Here is a 20834-nt window from a genome sequence, read left to right on the forward strand (position 1 = left end):
AGCCATCCACAGCAACATGCAACTAAGAAATTGCACCAGACAACAGATTAWTCTTTTATGTGTCGAAGATACACAACACAAAGCACTGCTTTGGTTTATGTACTGCTCTCCAGACCAGCTGCACTTCACTCCAATGCAGAAAAGGGTCAAAGAAGGAAAACAGGTAGCTATCACTGCTSTAGTGCCTGTGYTCTGCATCCCCAGGAAAGCAATATTTCAAGGTAYCTGTGAAGTAATCAGGCCTGTGGGATAAGCAACACCCCTGACAGGCATAGCCCATCTTTGAGCTCTTCTTTTAATCCATCACTGGCAGCTGAGGAATGACAGCAAGGTCACTGTTCTTGCTAGAGAGTCAGCAAGCTCTGGAGTTCAGCAGCTCATGCTGAGGTACATAAGCAAAGCTGCAGAAGACAGAGTGATCCTGTCCATGCATACAAGCTAAGCTATCTAACCTAAAGCTGCACAGTTATAAAACTAGGGAATAGGAAGAGCTCTAGTATAATTCATGATGTTACTGCACATGTATATCAGYTCAGTGGTATTTCTACAGCCAGCTACTTTGGGGCAGGAACTACTTCCTACAAAGCAGTGAAGAAAGTGCACTGTTCTGWCACTACAAAAATTCACTTTGAAATCTAACCAAACAGGAAAGAGGAAGACAGAAGCATTTCTACCTCATGCCCATTTACATATTATTACTATGGAACTCCAGACTCAAAAGCTTTTCYCCTCATTAAGCTAAAACCTAGCTACAAGATTTCCAAAAGTCTTCTGAATCTCATTCAGAGTGGGTCAGAATTATGTGAGGCATAATGAATATATTTATCTAACTTTATACACAACAGTTAGAAATGAATGCTGCCTAAATGTTATTGAATAAAGTTACTGGACAAAGCTAGKGGATTGCTGAGGCAGCTATGAAGCTCCAAAGTTTGGTAATGCTTAGCAGTTTCCTTCTCRTTTAACTCAGAACTGATAGTTCAAAGTGAAAGGGCACCCCAGGRCAAAAACATGCTGGATATCTTAAATTTTTTCTGTACAAGAGTCAAAAAGCAGGTTTCACACCAGAAGGTCATTGTCCTGAAGCAGCAAAACCACAAGTCTGCTTTGTAGAGGAGTTCTCCCTTCCCTCAAAAAAAGCATGATGAAAGCAGCTCCTTTTTCATAACCAGCATCACATAGAAAATACTAGATTATCAAGTCCAGGGGCACAGCATGGCTTAAGAGAGCTAGAAAACATACAGAAGTGACTTTGCTCTTATGCACCCCACCATGGGACCCCAGACAACCTAGGGACAGAAACTGAGGCAGAGTGAGCAATGAGCAGCCAGAGAGCACTCACAGTGTCAGCAGGGACAACAACAACACCAGATTATCCCTTTAGGAACCAAACACACAAACAGCTCGGYCATATGAAACACACTGGATATGTAACAGCTGACAATGTATTTAAAGGCACACCCCTTTCCTAAAGGGAACAGCTTCACTGTCAACCAGACCTTTTAGAAATAGCAAGTGTTTAAAACCAGCTTCAGACGTTTTTTCCTGCCGTTTCCAACTTCACCTACAATCCAATTTAGGTGAAGTGAGCACTGCCTCAACTTAGAAACCCAGTTCTGCAACAGCATTTGTGTTCTCCCTTGGCAAAGTGTTTACTGTGGAAAAAGAAAAACAAAACTTCTATTTAGACAGGTGCTGTGTGAGACACACTGATGGGAGGAAAATGTGCAGCTGTCCAAGAGCWTGACAAAGGAGTAAAATCAATTACTAGACATGAAGAGCTGCTATATTGGAAGCATGACTGGATATTTCTCAGAGACAAATTGATGAAGCCCAAGTCTGCCACCAATGTCAGTTTGCAGCAGAGACCGCAGATGACCTAGAGCTGACTGAAAATATCATGTGCAGATTAAAAATATTACTGACGTGGGAAGTATTGTTTCTTAGCACTTGGTGCTTTGCTTGGGTAATAGCAAAAGCCAGATATTGAAAAATAATCATGGGAAGCATCCACATGAAGAACACTCCCTTTAGAAAAAAAAAATAAAAAACACAGTTCATTTTTTCATGAACTTGGGGACATTTCACCTCAACTTCCTTAGCAAACACTCTCATGAACCAGCTATGGCAGAGTTCCATGCTGCACGTATGGATTCTGGAGAGAATTTGGCTTTCAATTTTATCAATCAAAACTGTCAGATTTGAGGCCACAAAGGGCTAAAATATGCAGGAACTACTACATRGTAAGACATAGATGGCTGAGAACTACATTGTAATTCAGAACTTTTTTGAAAGCCATTCTACTTTTCCMCATTATGAAAGGATGCTCTTTTACTAAAGCTTAGGATCTCACTCCATTTCCTCCATTTCAGGGCTGGGCTACAAAGAACATTATATCATCTGGTGTTGAATCACCCAGCTGAGTACAAGAGAAAACAGTAGTTCRTGGTTAGAGATCTAAAAAAATATAAGAATTTAAATTATATTCACTGGCCCCAAATGAAACAGCTGGCTTCAATGGATGAATCAGCCCTTAATTTTCTCTCTTCCTTATGATAGGTACTATGTAGAGCTGACCCCAGAATGCTTCGCCCTACTGAACCACACCCAAATCTCTGACATATCTGGTCTGGCAGTTCCCTCATCTTGTCATTAGTCCAAGATTMAATTTGCATTTCTTTGAGCTATGAATTTACTGTTCACATTTCCCTCCAAGGAGCAAATCTAYGGCCAATTACAGAGAGAAACACAGTGGAGTCTGTCAAAGTTTCAACTGCTGTAACTGATAACATCTGTCTTCTGCTGCTCCAGATTCAGATTGCACATGCCTCCCTGCTTCTGTTTGGGCCAAAGCAGGAGGAAATTTGCCTGCCAGTGAATGCAGGGAAGGGCTGAAGTACCCCACGCACACAGCCCAACATGGTATGGTGCATCACTGCTCTTGAGATTTCCTTCAGGGAATGGGAGCACAGAACATCACTTCACCAGCACTTAAAGGTTGCAGCAGTATTTGAAACACAGCTAAGCCTCTCCTGGTTTAGAGCCCAACTACCCTTTGGAATCAAYTACACATTGCTTGTAGGTAAGTCAACCAAAAATAGCTTACTAGATCCCCCATAAGACTTTGAGACTGCAGATACATACTCCTTTCCAACTATGATTACTGTGACCTGTAGCACCAATTCAGTTCACTAGAAGAAAGAATAGCTCATAACACACGCTTAAGAGATTGTACATTTTTTCCAAAACTACTGAATTTTTTAATCTCATACTAGGCTGAGTTCTCTTGAAGTTATTACACTCAATYTTTGAAGTCCTTTAAATATTATTTGCCATTGCCTCACTAGAATCAGTGTCTTTATCAACTCTGTATCTTCTCCAGCTCCATTGCTCACCTGATCAAAGAGTTGCTTCCCTGTGGTGTTGGGCTGGATGGCAAACTCCAGCTCAGCATCCATGGTGGTAACACGCACGCTGATCTGGAAGACAGAAAAATGCATCATTACAACACATGCTCTAAATGATGCTACCCAATAATGAACATCTGCCCAAGACCAGGAATCAGGTCTCAGGCACCAGCAGCTTCACTGCCAGAAGTCACAAAGTCATCTGCTCTGCCAGCATGGTATTCACAGTTTTCCTGTAGAACATAACTTTCCTGTTTTGCAGTGTGTTTGTCCTCTCTGGTCCTACAAATATTCATGTCTATTGACACACTGAAGCCATTTACATCTTATGCAGTTTAATTTCCAGAGCAGAACATTCATTTTCACAAAAGCAGAGATGTTTCAAAAYTCAGTGCTCACAAGAAGACATCCAACCCTTTTGTTTGAAGGGTGAACATCAAGAAAGTCCCCAGAAGAACTAATAACTCAGTCTGCTACAGAAGTAGCAATAACAATATGCTTCCAGTCTCCATGAGTATTTGGAGAAGTTACAAGGCACARTCCCTGACATGCTCCAAGGGCTCTGGGTATGAAGCAGACAGGAAACAAGGATGCTCTCACATGCTAAGACACAAAGGCTGCATGCTGAACATGCAAACACTTCCCACAGCAGCAGAGCTGCCYACTGCTTTCCAATTCTTTCAGGGAAATGAAAGGTCTCTACAGACTGCAGGAATTKTTTAGGCGTTATTTTAAATTGCAATCAGGATTTCATGACAATAGTAGCCTTAGATGCAAGATCATGAAYGGTCTTCCAGAAGAAATGTTATATGATGCACTATTTTGACAGGAATAGTCACACATTTTCACTTGTGATGTGAAAGTGGTAAGGGACTGCAGCAAGGGAGTTCACAGCTTCATCCCACAAAAGCAAGAAGACACACACAATTCTTGTGAAGCACATTAAACAGCAGAGACTAGTGTAAAACATGGCTGATCTTATTCAAAACTCCTCAAAATTACTGGAAAATATGATTTAGATGCTTGGGGCTAGGCAGAAACCATCCTGACCTGAAAGCAGATGCCTTAACTTTAGGTCAGGGTACACAAGTACACCAAGCTGCCTGAGAATCCAATTCTATCTGCATGTCTATCAACTGAAAAAGGTAAAGATAGTTCACAAGTTTTGAATATAAGCTGTACATATTAAAACAGCTTTATTTAAAATATTTTCCATCAAAGCAAAGGTCCAAGGCTTGAAGTTGTACAGAGGAGATACTCACAGKGTACCAAACCCCAGCACACAGGCTGTGCATTAACAGTTCTCTCTCTTGCCAGCATTTACCTCATATCAACAAACCCTAATTTCTTTACTCTTCAGTGCTATCAATCCTCTCAACACACCCTACCAGATTTCCAGGGGTGAGGGGTGGAGGGAAATAMACTGTGAACAATTTCAAGAACAACTCAAAGTCATATTTAGACTATAAGCTAACCGCATGACAAGAATACCAAAAAAAGCAAGAGTAAGCAGAGAAATATTCAARGAACCACATAATGCCAACATGATCACAGACAGTTCTGATTCCTGTATTTCTACAAAGAATATGGACAGATTCCACATCTTGTTTATGAAGAAACCAGACTGCAAGAGAGCTAGAATGACAAGGTTTTTCCCCCTTAAGYAAGAAGTGTTCTGCTAGTTAAATCTAGATAAGTGCCAAAAAGAGACCACTAACTCCATCCAAATAGTTTCTGAAGTTTCCCAGAAACCCTACTTCARACTAGGCACACGACTATTTTGTACTTGACATCCTCCTGAGACGAACCTAAAAGTTTTCTTGTTTGCAGTTAAGCTAAAATTTCTGTAAAGTTAAAGGTAGGCTTAGTCAACATAAGTTGAAGTTCTAGTTGTTTCTTTCAAAAGGAATGCTATTTAGATGTTACTAGAAGAAAGATATCATGTACAATTATATCAGGAATAGGTTGGTTTTGAAGCCCTCTAAACCTTCTGACACAATGATGTCAAACTAATGCAAAACCATCCCACAGAAGTTGCAAGGAAAGAAGTTGGGGTTTTTTTTGTTTGTTTGTTTTTTGAGGTGTTTTTTTGTTTGTTTTTTGGGGTTTTTTTGTTTGCTTGTTTTTTTGTTTTTTATTAGCAGCTTTCAATAGCATGCAGATGCCTTAAATTCTCTTGGTATACACCTTCCCAAAATTATTCTCTTCAAATCCTAGACCTTGATAACGGGCTAATTTCATGGTTCTTTAGTGAAACAAGAATCTGATCACTTCCCAGAAGGGCTGAATGCTCCCCAAAACAGTTTTGCTACTTAACACTAGGAAGGTGACTCTTCTAGCAGAAAGAGTGCTAAGCCTGATTCGCCCAGCACACCCACCAGTGAGAGAAAAGCTGTCCATAAACTACATTCCAGCATAAGAAGGGTTACATTAAATGAGCCATTAAGTTACATGTTACATTTTGTTAAAGTATTTCCTGTTCACCTAAAACATTAATGTATCCGCTACCATGAAAGAAAAATAATCTTTTTGCTCCACTGTTTATGGACAAAGCATAGTAGCTACTCTTATCTGATATCATCTGCGTGGGTGATTGAGGGCCAAGTATCTGAGCACCAGAAAACAGAACTGAAACATTTGTGGCACTGCTTTGCAACTTGTGCCTATATAGCTCTTAGAACTGTTAGAACAAATCACACCTTAAAATTTCAAATAAAGCTGCTTCAGTWACCCCATAATTCAAGCACAACACTTAAGTCTCACATCTTCGTTAGCACAGTAAAATAAGGTCTCATGTTAGAACCAGCAAAATTCCTTCACTGTCGCTCTGTTAAACGCCCTTAAACTATCTGACCCATTATCATCCTTCAATTAGTACATTTAATAGGAACATTTACACATTCTCCACCCCGCCTCCCCTGCATGAGCAACAACCTAAGGTTTAGGAGCAGCAAAGTCTTGAATGGCTCTGCAYTTGCCGCTTGAGCCTGATCTAAGAGAGCAGAAGCTGAGATAGCACAGGAAACAGGCTTGTGCTGTGCAGAACCACACCCCGGCAGCGCAGTTTCCCCAGRCTGAACACGGTTTTAACACATTCAACAGCGCATTGCTGTGAACTGGCAGCGGAACGAGCTGGGGAGAGCACATCCYGGGCTGTGCCAGTGACATTTTAACCATTTCTTAGCTTGAATCGTTAGTGGTAATTTAATACTTGGCAGAGAAGCTAGTTTGCTATAAAATTGAGCTCATTAGTGTGAAAATAACACAAAGAGAAATTTTTTTCTTGTATGCCACCAAGCCAGGGTGGTTTTGTTTTTCCAACTGGCTCAAAGTGAGATTTCTGTCATTTCAGGGGGTGGGAGGCAGTGATCTCAATGCACTCTGCGGCTAATCTCTACCAGACAAGTAGGTGTCAAACACTGCATGTTTACCTTCTTCCTCCTCATTCACTTAAAGTCCCACTCTAAGTTAAGCACCGGTTACACAGCATTTTGCTGGCAAAAGTGATTAAAAAGAATCCTGTTCTATGGGGTCACCGGGAACAGAGCTCCTTGGCAGCTGCAATCATCTCAGAAACCATCTCAGAAACAAAACAGAGCACTGACCTGGGCTGGAGCCTGAAGGAATCACAAACGAGTGGCTATACAAATACCTGGGCTCCGATTTTTACCCGAGTCTCTCCATTCCGTTTTTACCGGAGTCGAGTTTTTCCATTTTTACCTGAGTCTCAATAAGATATATGACTTGGATTGCTGAGCATATATAAATTAATTTCTGTCTGTCCAGGCAGTTAAGGTGCATACTGTTGAGAAATGTGCAAGAAAGACATTGCACACCGGTGATTTAATCACAAGGTCTACAGTGGCAGCACTCATCCCCAAGTACACGACCCTCCTATTCCAAAATTTACTGTCAGTAAACACTATCARACCTTCAACACTCAATGAGGTGTTTTTAAAAGGCTTACTGGATTTTATCAACAGATTTTTCAAAAATATTATCCTAATGCAGTAATTTATATTCAAACTCTGTTTAAAGCAATTCATTCAWTTTTTTCATTGTAGCATTTATAATACACCCACTGCAACATGTAAATATTTGCAACTCTCCAAATTTTACTTGGATCTTAAACTAACAGAAGTTGATTCTAGTAGGTGAACTCTAAACAGTCTTCTCTCTTTCCATCATCATTTAATATCCTCTCCTATAAACAGCGAGTAAAATGATATGGAATGTTTCCAGATGCCATTTTGCATATTACAAGAACATTCAACTATCACATTTCAACAGGCAAATTTATACTCACCAAACTTAAAAAGCACCCATATTTAACTGATTCTTTTTGTAACAACTACAGGAAGGAGATAGAAAACTAGCAACCCTTCCTCTTCTTCATTTGGGGAATTACCATAGTTCTASCAGTCTAAGCACTGCTAAAGCTTGCCACTGCCAGAGCATATTGAGGAGCTTCCTGCTGCCAAGGACAGTATTGTCAAGTGTGATMCCTCCTGCACAGACAGAACTTCTYGYATGGAAGAGACTCWTCCAGCCCCASAGCAGCTGCAGCCAAAGAAAGCTCCCTTTGACCAGCAAAAGCTTTCTGAAGGCACAGGCCACCACTACTCCCCTGCTCCCACAGTGTTCAGCAGTTTACAAGGGACACACTTAATAGGCAGTGGTAGGCACCTATCTATAGCATCTTCTCAGGTATTTTAATATTGCCCATATACACTCCAGCCTCACTTTCTGCTTCACTGCTGTTCCAGGTAAGTTTTAGTATCAACAGTAATCATCAGGTATCTTCCTCGTTTCTGAAAAAGCCCTTCTAACAGTGTGCTAGAACAACTTCCTGAGATGAAAATGTGTAGCTGCRTATGGCAGGACAAACAGGAAAGAGCGATGCTGTCACGCTCGGTAACGGATGTATTGCTTGTGCTAATGCCCCAGTGCATTGAGCAGCACGAGAAGCAGAACAGACAATTCTGTTTGTCATAATKTGAGACAGGAATAGAGCACTAGGAAATTCATGTCAGAATAATAAGTAGAGTCAGCACAACAGAGTATCGACCTTTACAAAACCCTGACCCTAAGCTAAAGCTTCTTTCCTCCCTTCATTTCCTGTATGCAAGGAAGCTCTTATAGCCTGCTGGGCTGTGGGCTTCAAGCTTCAGATATTCCCTCCTCCCCAGGTTCRAGCCACCAAGTGAACTATTTCTGGAGAAAGCAGCATAGGGAAAACTCCTTCTTTATCACAAATTTGACTGCTACARAACAGAAGCAAGCTCAATTAAAAAGAAACTCCAGACCAAACTTTACAGCCTTTACACTAAAAGGCACCAGTTTACCCAGTTACTACACATAAATACTAGAACAATACTATGCATCAGGTCTAAGAGTCTGACCAGGGAAGCACAACCAGCTGGAGTTGCATGAACTCGAGATTTCATAACACACTTTAATATAATCTAAAAAACCTGCACAGTTTTGGCTCTTAGCAAGATTAGCAGTAATACAGTAAGTTCAACAAGAAGTGTCCCCCTGTTCCTCAGAACATGCAAGTGAATTCTGGAGCACGAAAGCTCTGCAGTGCTGCACTTCCCTTCCCACCACTGATCAGTCAGCACAGACCCATTACGAGGACAGCAGAGCCACTGCACCGTGCTTGGCCTTGCCAAGGACGGGAATGAAAGGTGGTGCCCCACACCTCCAGCACCAGCCATACTCACAGACATCTGGCTCCTTCCCGAGCACCCTCCCGAAACAGCCCYGGCTCCTCTGTGTCAGGGTGAGGCTGGAATCAGGTCATGTGAAAGYGCTTGCAATTTCTCAAAGGATTACACTTAATTAACCAAGCCCCCTTCCAGCAGTTTTAAAGGGCCTTTTCATACCYCTAAGCTCACCAGGGAACAGAACAGTGGCAGGGACACCACAGGCACCACACTGCAGACACCAGAGAGAKGTTAACCCTCCCWRCAGCTCCTGGAGCTTCCCAGCTCTCTCCACCATCCCCATCCTGCCCCGCTGGGGACACAGCAATTCTCATTTGACTGGAACATAGGCAGGCAGTAAGTCCACAGAAGGAATTCCATCCCACCCACTATGACAACTTCAATAAAGCTACCACCCAAGGAGAAAGCTTGCCCTGGTACTTCTGGTACCAGTAGTACAATTWACATGCTCTAGACTATGTGGCTTGCTTTTGGTACCTAAGTACAGCCTGCAGCAGGAATTAACCTTTTAAAGCATCCCTGATGATTTTAGCATGGAGCCTGAAGATGGAAAACAGAGAAAAGGCAGCTGCTGCTACCCAGCTTCACAAACCTGCTTGCCTGTGAGCAGCAGCAAGCCTGGTCAAGGAAGAATTCAGGCCAAATCTAACTAAATTTGTGCTCACGTGGTCTTATTCCCTCCTTTGTGAAGGAGCAGGGCAGCAAGCAGCTTGGATTCAGAAGCTGCTGTGGAGCCACACCCGAACACAGCCACACCAGAGCTGCATCCCCACCACCAGCAACTGCTCTCAGTCCCCAGCAAGACAAGATGGCTCATGTGGGCAACAAACCACAGCACCCACACAGCTTCAGGAGCCACTCTGCTGAGAACAGCAAGAGGAAGCAGGCCAGAGCAYCAGCCAGCAAGACCAAGAATGTTCACAACTTTGAGAAGAATCTGCTTTCAGAAACTGGATGGAGAAAGGGTGGAGGCACCAGTGTCCRGGCAGACACACCCTGTGACAGCTGTGACATTCAATACCTCACTGCAGCAGAGCCACCAAGGGATGCTGCCAGTGCTTGCCCATAGCTTCCAGCAAAACTCATCTTCACAGCACCTACTTACAAACGTGGGGTAGGGGGGAAACCTAGTTACAACACATCACGCATTAAGAAGACACACTTTCTTATGTGGAGCTTGGAAGAGCAGATAATTTATGCTTTGCCTRACAAAGGGGTTCAAAATAAGCCAATTCTGTGCCCATTCCAACTGCATTTCTGTAAGAGTTTTCTGACAGGGTTTATAGCTGCCATTSCATGCAGTGGTTGAAACCCTAACCCCATTCTTGAAGAGGTTAAGGAGAAGAAACTGACTGAGGTGGTTCATGAGATCAGCTCACTTRGTTAGAGAATGGTGCTAATAACAATTCAAGGTTACAGTTCCAATCCCAATACACAMCATTCACCTGAGAGCTGGACYTGATGATGTTGGTGGGTCACTTCAAACTCAGAATATTCTCTGTGTATGTGTCTGTAACTAAAAATCTGGYACAAAATATAATGCTAAAGCAGTCAGTTTCAAAAAAAGGAAACCAAGTGATCTATTCTAATGTAAACCCTGTCATACTGTACTGTCAGAGCCCCAGTGTATTTGTTTGACTTTTAATTTCAAAATATTTTTTCTGTGTTAATTTGTACTGCTCATCTCACAGTGATGATAAAGAAAGCAAAACTCTTCCATACAGCAAGTGGTAATCAGAAATGTTCCCATTTAAAAAAAAGAAAAAAAAAATCCTTTTCCTTGAAGCACTTGGTGGCATTGAAAAGGTTATGCCTACAGAGCACAGTAACACAGCAATATTTTGTTGCTTATCTAGTTCTCAAGACCAAGTGTGAGAAGCCACAGCTACCTTCCTGTTTAAGTTCTCCTTTGCACRTGATTGATACCTGGTATTTAGAGAGGCCTAAGCAGAGTACCACTAAGTGGAGYTCCAGGGGATTGTTCTTGCAGGACATGTTTATCAGTCCAGAGATCAGTTATTCATACCTAGTCAGGGAGTCAACTTCAGACACCATTATATAAGCTATTCCTTTTTTTTTTCCTCAAATGGAGAAAAATCAGATTTATTAYCCTCAAGGACAGTTTCTCTAAAAAAATGAAGTCTCCTTCGAACCACATTCACAAATTTCACAAGAAAGCCAAAAAATCCTGTTTCTCAGGCAAAGGGTCTGTTGCTCACAGCCTTACTTTGGATGACTTCATGCACTCAGCCTGGCCCAGCTTTGCAGCTTTCTCCCAGTCCATGTTTCACTGCTCTGGAAACACCTTCCTTCATCAGTACCAGTGAGCACACACTCCTAAGTGCACTGCACAAGCACACAAAGCCAATTGGCTGTACCAATTTTCTCCACAGGACTGGAGAAAACCACATTGTAGAATTCTGGAGGTATCATTTACCCAATTTAATCAGCAATCTGATTTAGGCAGACACCTTTTTCAGGAATAAAAGTCTACTTCAGGAATAAAAGACTATACGACGTTATTCATTCAAAACAGTTATTAAAATTCCCATACTGCCTACACAGCATGGCTTCCAAAATCATTAATGTTGTTTTCACGTTAAAGCTACTTAAAAGCAATTCCTTCTTATTCAATCAGTCACATCCCACCAGTGGTGGTTGAACACTGGCTACAAGCAGCTTGCCATCCTTGCCAGAGGGCAAACAAGTTTCAGTTAGAAAAAAGGAGTTGGAAGATGAGAATACTGAACCAGTGGAAGGAGCCAAGGGTGGATCCCCACATTTACAGTCAAGTCCAGATACTTTTATGCCACTTACTACGCTGCTTAATCTCAACCTCGCGCAATGGATCAATTCCTCTATTTTTGCCATTTCCTTTTCCATAAATAGATTCTTCATGCACCTCCCTTTGCTTTCCTGTGGCTGTTCCAAGTAATTAACATTGCCATTTTCTGTTTCTTTAAAGGTAGTTAGAAGAGGCCCTTGGAATAACTATTTTCGTAACTGTTGTTTGAGCTGCTTAGAGAGAACATCCTTTACTAGTCAAAACCCAGAAGGAAATTAAAATATCATGGGGAAAACCCCTGACCCCTTTTCCACAAAATCTGGACCAGGAGGTAAAACTTGAAGCAAAATCAAGCAATGCACAGTTGCCACCATTCAACTTTTACAATCTGTGCAGCTTTGGGTTTTGTTTTAGGGAGAGGATGCTTGTTTTGTAAACACCATTTTTTGTGCCTGTTAGAAGGCACTTTTCTCTGGAGAAATATACATGCCTATTATGGCCTCTGCACACTAATAGCAGGGTTGGGAATTGTACTTCACATGTCAGAGCTTAACCATATCCCTTGCTAAAGCCCTTCAACCTAAGGGCAGTTAGCAGGCAGTGGGCACGTTTGAATGCCAGCAGTGGTGTGGGAGACATTGCTCACAGCTATTGTGTGCTCCTCCCAGACAATCCTGCTCACAGGTCACAAACCAGTATTTTGTGCCACCCCCCCTTATGCTGTACGCTGCACAAAGGTGTTGTGATCCTGGCTCTGGCTGCAATCACAACCAGCATAAAACAGCCCCTACATCACCAGAAGCATTTCAGATTTTCTGAGAAGAGTCTTAGAAGGCAACTTTTCCCCTATACATAATCTCCCCTTAGTCAAATTCTTCCCTTTCCATGCTCAAGTCAGGGGCAGGGGATTTCCCGGAACCGTTTAACGGTTGCAAAGGCTCAGTTCAAGGAGCTGAGCAGTCATGATGGGCAGCCAGACATGTTCCCAAAAAGCCAATGAGCTTTCCAAACATAGCATCCTGTGAGTGTCTGCCAAATCACAAGCACCTACTTTGTTGGAAGGAGCTCAAAACAAGATCAAGACAGGATGCTAACAAGACAAGTGTGATCTGYGTTGAGGCATCGAATGCACAGTAAGTACTTGAGGTTCATAAGCTCACTGACTGAATACTCTCTARGTAACGGTGTCTAAATTCCCCTGCAGTTAAGAATTGTTTCAGAGGTAACTGGGAATCAAGGGCAAATAAAATCACTACACTCCAACACTCTGCTAATCATTGAAGACACTTTCCACAGGGRAGAAAGTATGAAGATAACTGCTGTAACCAAGCTCTTCCTTCTAAAGGACTCATTTGGATAAAAAGTCAGAGCAAGCTTATCTGTTTCACGTGCTTCTCTCTGTCCTTCRAGCAAGAGACTCCTAGCAGTTTAGCTCTGTTGCAGCAAGGAGAGCTGAACACAGGCTGCCTGTTCTAGACAGTCAGAGCACGGCCTGGGTGTGGCACATCAAGTTCTTGGCCAGCTCACAACCCTCACTGAACCTCTGAACAATGGCCAGACTTCTAGGAGCTAGAACACAGTCTTACTGTGGGATCTGACTGCCCAGACTATGAGCCATCCCTCCAAATTTAACTGCATGCACAGTCAAGCATGAGGTAAAGCTGTTTCATCATCCTGTGATTTTCAGTTTTATCATTTCCAGCATGGTAGACAAATCCTGCAACTTCCTTTCAGTACAGGGTCTCATTTAGGCTGGCTGCATTTTCATATCTATTTAGGTCACAGTTCCCTAAAATGCAGGATTTCCCCTAAACGGCTCAGTTCTACACTTCTYTTTAATATTCAGTTTCCCCACCCATATTTGCTTCCCTTACCACTGGCCTATTTTAGATTTTAAATAGTTCTGTTGGGACTGCCTACAGTTTATAAAAGACCAGCTTGTGATTGCTGAAGTACTCTTTGYTATTTTAAGCTCCATCTAGTTCAAGCATTTGAGACTTCCTAATATAGAGGACAGTAGCTACACCACCATCACAYAGAACCCCAAATCCCAAAGGTTCCCAAAGGGCCACAACCTGCAGAGGAGCTGAGCAGTGCCAGCACATGCAGTGTCTGTACCCATCTCCATGGGAAGCCCTCCTGAACAGCCTGCGCCCCCTCAATTACTTCTCTGGGTTCAAATTCAAACTCTACAACTACACCACAAGTATGAACCAGAAAGAACAAATCAGGATGGGAATAACTCTGATATTTTCCCCAGCAGAATAATTTCATTGCTCCTGTTCACTGCATTACACAGAGGCACTGCTACAGTTCTTAGGAAGAGAAAGGGCAAGATGGCTTTTTGGGTACAACTGGACAAGAAGGACCAAGCTACTCTTATTCCTCACTCCCAGGTACACCCTGCTTCATCCTTTGCAGCAGCTCTGATACACAGTCCCTTGGTGAGATTTACCCCTCATCATGCCATATATACACACGCCATTAACCAGTTTTATGTTGAGCTAGAGAATAGAACTGATGCAAAATGTTACCATGACAGCAAACCACCAAAGTTTTCATGCAAGCAACCAAGTCAATTTAGCTCATTCACAGCTGCAGTTAAATCCACACTCTTGAGTTCACATTCATACACTTCTTGAAATACACTATTTGAAATTGGGCTATTTTAGAAAGAAATCCTGATAAACTTCAGCTAACCCCTGACACCTAGATGCATTGATGAAGACATCAATGCCCAGGAATGTCAGTGATCAAGTAAAACTAACATAAATGGACTTCTTGTATCAAGAGTAATTTCCTTGCTTGATTTGTAGTTTCAAAYATAGATCCTTTATTCCTCTCTACAAACAGAGATGTTATGGGCCATCTTTATGCAGCCAAACATGCAGTTAAGCCAAACCGTTTGTGATCTTCCTAAAGCTTCAGGTCAAAATTGAGAAACATGACTGGGTAGGAGCAAGACAAGTAGCCAGATGCTGAGTACAGCTCCCAAATAGGTCAACATACATGTGGATATAACCTAAAAAAGCAAACAGTAGAAATCCCTACACTAAGGAGAGGCAGGGAGCCTGAAAACCACCCTTCTGCAAAGAACATTCAGATGTCACCTTGAGAATCTAGCTCTTACCCAGACCTGCTGTGTAGGGTTGCTTTGTTATGCTTTCAGACATTTTCATATGTTAAGGTACAGCAGCATGGGGTTTGCAGAGATGAATTCAACTTTGATCAAAGTCAGGGGCTCCTTCACTCTTCATGCATGCAGATACCTTACCCCTAATTGCACATTTCCAGAACACTGGGAGCAGTAAGAGCAGCTAACTACTCTTGCTCAGGCTTGCTGTGGAAATGGATAGGTCCACATTAATGCATCGAATCACCCATCTTTCTCTAAGGGAATGGCAGACCAACAAAATCACTTGGTTTATAAGACTGTCTGAATCCTCTCAGATCTCAATTATTTTCAAAWTCTTCCAAACACTGCCAAATCAAAGTTGTCATTAGAACATGGTAAAAGCATTTAATGGGAAAGTCCTCTATGCCAAACTTTACTGAGTGCAAAGTGTGTGCACATAGTAATTTGTAAAAAGACTTGACAGAGTGATGCTACACATTGTCCAAGTAGTTCTACAGAGGAAAAAAGAGACCCACCAGGCATTTTTTTGCAATATGGAAGACACATTCAAAGCTTAGCCATGGGAGAAGTGGCTGGTAAAYTCTGACTAAGATACATTTGGTGTTCAGGGGCAGAAGAAACTTCGCACTGAGGTGAATCAAGTACAGAGCAAGCAACAAAGCCTATGTATTAAATTTGTCAGAAAAGGGCAATCAAACTGAGCATAACACATTACATTCCATCTTGCAGTCACCCTTTAACTTGAGATGTTAGTAACAAACCACAAAGCAAGATAAAGGGGAAAATAAACCCTGACTTGGGGGGTTTTGAGATTTAATGCACATGTTTGGCTGTCAACACAGAGAGAGTTCCCTTGATCGWATTTTGGAGAGAAGGACTAGTCAAAGCATAAACAGTCATGTCTAAGAGTTCATAYAGCAGCTTCTGGTTGTCTAGGAGATTGTGAATAGTGAAGTGGTAAAACATAACCATTTTATTGCTCTCTGCTTCCTGTATTTCACCAATGCAAACAAATTCACATGTTGAGTGTGCCTTAGTGAAAATTACATGTACTGCAACAAAAATCCAGTTGCTCAAGTAGCACATTTTCAGTAAATAGAAGAAGCCAGGTTCTCAACTTCAGGCAAGTTCRAATCCTGATTTTTTCACTCTAAGAGGATAACTGTAGCCACAGAACACTGAACRCAGACTGACACTGGATTCAATACATCTCAGTTTAAGCTTTCATTATCTAGCAAAAAAAAAAAAATTAAGTTGATCAGTCGTTTTTTCAAAAGTGGTTTTATGTTTCCTTAATATTGAGATACACATAGGGACAAATGAAAGAAAGAGATGTTGGTAAAACAGTTATTGATGCTCAAGCTTTCAATCTCATCTCACAGACCATAGACATCTCAACATTTGGATTAACATACAGTAATAACAAACAACACAGAGAAGCAACACCCATCTTATGCCTGCTGTCACAGTCTCCATGAGTGACTGCTGTCAAAACTTAGAGGAACATATGAATATAATGAGTAACATAATCTAGAGCCACACCTAAAGGATAACTTTGGTGATTTTAARAACAAAACAAAACACAYATAAACCATACACCAAACCAAGCAGCTCACATTTTGCATGGTTCTATTGCTCAGATACTCAGTATTCTATTGTCTCAGCTGTGCTATAAGCWACAATATAAGTTTCTTTCAACCCATCCAGCTTTCCAGGCAATTTTGCTGGAGAGCAGCCCAGCAGAAAGGGATCTGGGAGTGCAAGTCAGCAGCARGCTCAAGAGGAACCAGCAGTGAACCCTTGCAGACTAGAGAGCAAAACACATCCTGGGGGGCATCAACCACAGCAAAAACAGCCAGTGCAAAGAGGTCATCTTTATTAAAGTGTCTGCTTAATGATCCGTAAGAAAACCCTTAGAGATATTTGTACATAAGTATTAAAACTTTCTCTATCATTTCCAACGCTAACCCATCTCCAAAGAAAAGGCAACCAAAAATACAGCAAGAAAGTTTTCACAGGATTCACACTCCAGGACAGTAAAGTTCAGTCTCCTAAGAGGACTTTCTCTGGGAAACAAAGCTGACAAAGACAACTAGAAATGTGCAAAAATACAGCTCAATCTGAACCATGAATATCATGGCACTTGATTCACTGCTTCAGGTATTCTTTCTGAATGAACTCTTCTGAGATTTCATTTTACTCTGCACAGAATCACAGCTGGCAGGGAAAAGAGTCTGTCTTTTCCCCCTACTAGCCCATCATCTTGTTCTTGCCTAATTGCTTGTTTCTCTACAGAGCTGATCAGGTTCAGAGTTTTTTCATTCATTCCTCCTTTAGGGGCACTCCTGTGCCCTTTCCATAGCTATTCACCAACCAGCAGCAGCCAAAGAGAAAGAGGCCTAGCATGGCAAAGTACTCCTCTTCCTTAGATGATCAGTTCTCATCCTATTGCCAGGCTTTCTCTAATCCCTAGTTTGTGTTTTTCAATAGGTTCCTCAGAACAACTACTGCAGCTTCAGAGTTAGAACAACTAGGAAAAAGCATTGTGTAGGAGTCATGCCTTCAAAAACATCTTCAAAGAGTGTTTTTTCCCAGTTTAAGTTCAATAAGCTGCTATAAACAGACAAAGTTTCTGACTGCCCCATTTCTCCACTGGAGGATCACACATTCATATAAGTGAATATATCCTTTCACAGCTGCATAGGAAGGAAGCAGCACTAGATCACCTACCTATTGAYAGCCACAGTTGCTGCAGCCATAATTGTCTTTTGATAATATAAGGCCCAAAACTGCAATTTCAGGTTCAAAGCCCCCAAACAGTTGTAGCTGATCCTGTGGTCTTACAACCACCAAGCSTGCCAGAGACTGTCTCTTCCTATCTCCCCACCATGTATTTGCTTTAAACATTACCTTAAGAGTCAGCCTTAGCTAYTGGAGTCAGATTTTTATCCCACAATTTCCAAAACACTTGAATTCTCCACCTAAAAMCAGCCACAGGAATGTTACAAAGAGATGTGCTTGAAAGAGTAGCCTTCCATCAACCTAGGAGTTCAGATGGGATAAAAACAAACTCTTAATTCAGTATTATTGGCTGCACTATGCAAATTCCTGCTGCTCCCAAACACTCCTAGGGAAAACCAAGCAATTAACTGGCTGCTTACTATTGTTCTTAATTTACATCAGTTAATTGCCCYGGATTATTCCTGGGCAGAGAGAGATTTCCTCTTTTCCAATAGTGTGACTACAGGAGTAAGACCCCTCRCTGGAGTTGTTTTCTGGTACAACCACTGAGCATAGAGACAAGAGGGAAACGGGACATTGAGGCACAGGGAAGGATAGGGATCCAARGAGTTGAGATCTTTAAGCTCTTTTCAAACAAACTCCATTGTAGTCCTTAAAACAGTGATTAAGCACAGATAACAGCTTTATTGTGCAAATTGAGGGAGGCCCTCTTGCTGCACAGAAGGGGGAAAAAAAAAAAAGAAGTCAGCCAAATAAGGTTGCTTGAGCCGCACCGAGCCAGGAAAGAGTCCAGGAGATGACGCAGCCAGAGGAAGCTTTTAGTCAGCTTCCTTCATACCCTGGAGCAGAGCCAGAGCCACCTCTGTGGAGGAAGAGGGGTTTCTCTGTGGAGCAGCCATTGATCAGCAGGGACATGGCCAGGCCAGCAGTCCCAGGASGGTGCTGTCCCCCACACACAYCCAGTGCCAMAAGCAGAAAGTATTTGAATCCTTCKGTTKCAGTTCATCAGCTGCCTTCCAAGCAGCTACKAGGGATTTAGTGAGCTCTTTACAGGAGAATTTTGCTTCAGACTACACATTATACATAAAACTACTGAAATACATTTCCTATAGAGGCAGTGATGCCATTTCCTGTCAAAATAAAGGAGTCCATATTAAGACATCTTATGAACCATCCTCATGAGGAAAGCAAGAATTGTAATTAACCTTCAGGGGTGATTAATCAGACAAGGCAGAATCACACAAGGAAAGGGCTGCAATCCCTTGATGGTTCAAAAAATATGCTGCCTGTAAATGTTACGGTGACAGGATATTTGCAAGAAGCAAGTGATGATGAACCCCTGATAGGAGGCATCCTGTTCCCCATAGGATTCTTACAGCAGGAGCAGMAGATTTAAAACTCTCCTTCCACCCCTTTTACTGGGTGCACCTCATCAACCTGCTTCTTGCTTCACTGCCTCAGGAAACAAACCAAGAGAGCAAAAATTAAATAAAGGACTCAGCTAACACGTTTAATCTTCTAAAAGCTCTGGTATGATAAGCATTCAGACGTAACACTGTCACCTTGAAGTTTTATGAACAGGATCACAACTACCAATTCAGATCAGGCACTTGAAACAGTTCTAACTCAATACAGTGTTAAACCCTTAAAACTGATGGGTTTTGCCCAGTCAGGAGCAGGGATTGCCATAACAAGAGAAAGGAAGGCTTTAGCAGTATGTAAAAACCAAGTGAAATGCTAGTTTAYCAACAATGGTATAATTTAAAATTCCTGTTTAATATAGAAGGCCTSAAAGTACCAAACAGAAGCTTTTGCTCGCTGTCAGGCTTAATTGCTTCATCTGACATGAAGTAAAACCTTGCTATTCTTGCAGAAGCTAGGAACTAAGTTGTTGAATAGAATACAAGCTAGGGTGTAAAGGCCTTTCCTGTTTTGTAAAATCCCATAGTAGGCATAAAGCTACAGATAATTCACTGTTTACCAGTTTCAATAGTTTACCTGGTTCCAGTGTAAACTCAGAATGTTCAAGCTATTGTTGCTCCTGAAATACAAAGTCATCTGAAATTCACCAGCAGGGGAAACACTTATGTATAAAGAAAGGTCTTTGGGGGCATTGAAACACACCTCTTTACAGCAAATCATATCTGATGGTGTTAGAAGAAACKTATAATGGATTCAGTTTGCCTAATAAATCAGCGCACATGTCAAGCTTGGAACAGTGTTGCCAAGTTTCCAAAGTTATAYTGAGTGAGGAAAGAAGAGATAACACCAAAGAGTCAGTCTTGAAATAGACAGAAGGCATCTAGAATGATTCTGGTGTTCCTTCACAGCACACGAGGATCCAAACSCAGGGCATTGATAGAGAACCACCCATCCACTAAAGTCAGTTTTCATCACTATCCATCCTTCCCCCTTCAAAGCAAGTAGCAAATTCCAGGAGAGAGGGGGGAAAAAAAGAAAAAGATCATCCAAGCACGTGTAGCATTCTGCTCATAGTTGCCATCTTGTTGCAGCAATTGGTAACAAGTAGCTACATAAAAGATACTAATTATCCAGAGTGTTCTACTGATATCTACCTCAATCTCTCAGTCACCTTTCTTCTAACCAGAACCTTGGCRCTCTAAAGAACAAAGGGGAAAAAGGTTCTAGGACCTTTGGAAGCCCGCTGGGAATTAGGACCATCAATTCAAACTACAGACAGGATCCCTAATGATCCTAATAACTATTGCTACACTTAGCCTCAAACTAAGGTATAATAAAGTTTGGACTGATACCTTTTCCCTTATTACTTTCTAAAACTTTCTGTGTTCACGAGATTAGCTTTGAATAAAACCCCTTCTCTACAATGAGTAAAGACCATGTTATCTAAAGCAAAATTGCTCAAGTCCTAGTGACAGGACTGCTGAATGCACGCCTCAAATGTGATGAATGCTTGYGTTTCAAGTTCAACGGCCTACGCATTCACACAGCCACAAAATAGTACATGCATAGGCAAAATAGTCAATGAATCCAAATACAGAAGCCTTGCTTTTTTA

At 41.8% G+C, this 20834-nt stretch overlaps 1 protein-coding gene across 2 annotated transcripts in view; it reads right to left on the reverse strand.

Moving 5' to 3' along the window:
* The window catches only part of MSN (moesin), a 38839-nt gene that overhangs the window by 15058 nt on the left and 2947 nt on the right, over positions 1-20834 (reverse strand). The window contains exon 2 of one of the 2 annotated variants that reach the window (XM_057377939.1): positions 3396-3479. In XM_057377939.1, coding sequence (XP_057233922.1) covers positions 3396-3479 — 84 coding nt within the window. Of the gene's footprint in view, positions 1-3395; positions 3480-20834 lie in introns of those variants that run through there. The other variant, XM_057377940.1, reaches the window with a different exon arrangement.

Source organism: Malurus melanocephalus, unplaced genomic scaffold (genome assembly GCF_030028575.1).
Source record: "Malurus melanocephalus ecotype Western Australia unplaced genomic scaffold, MMel_1.1 scaffold_335, whole genome shotgun sequence".
Classification (NCBI taxonomy): Eukaryota; Metazoa; Chordata; class Aves; order Passeriformes; family Maluridae; genus Malurus; species Malurus melanocephalus.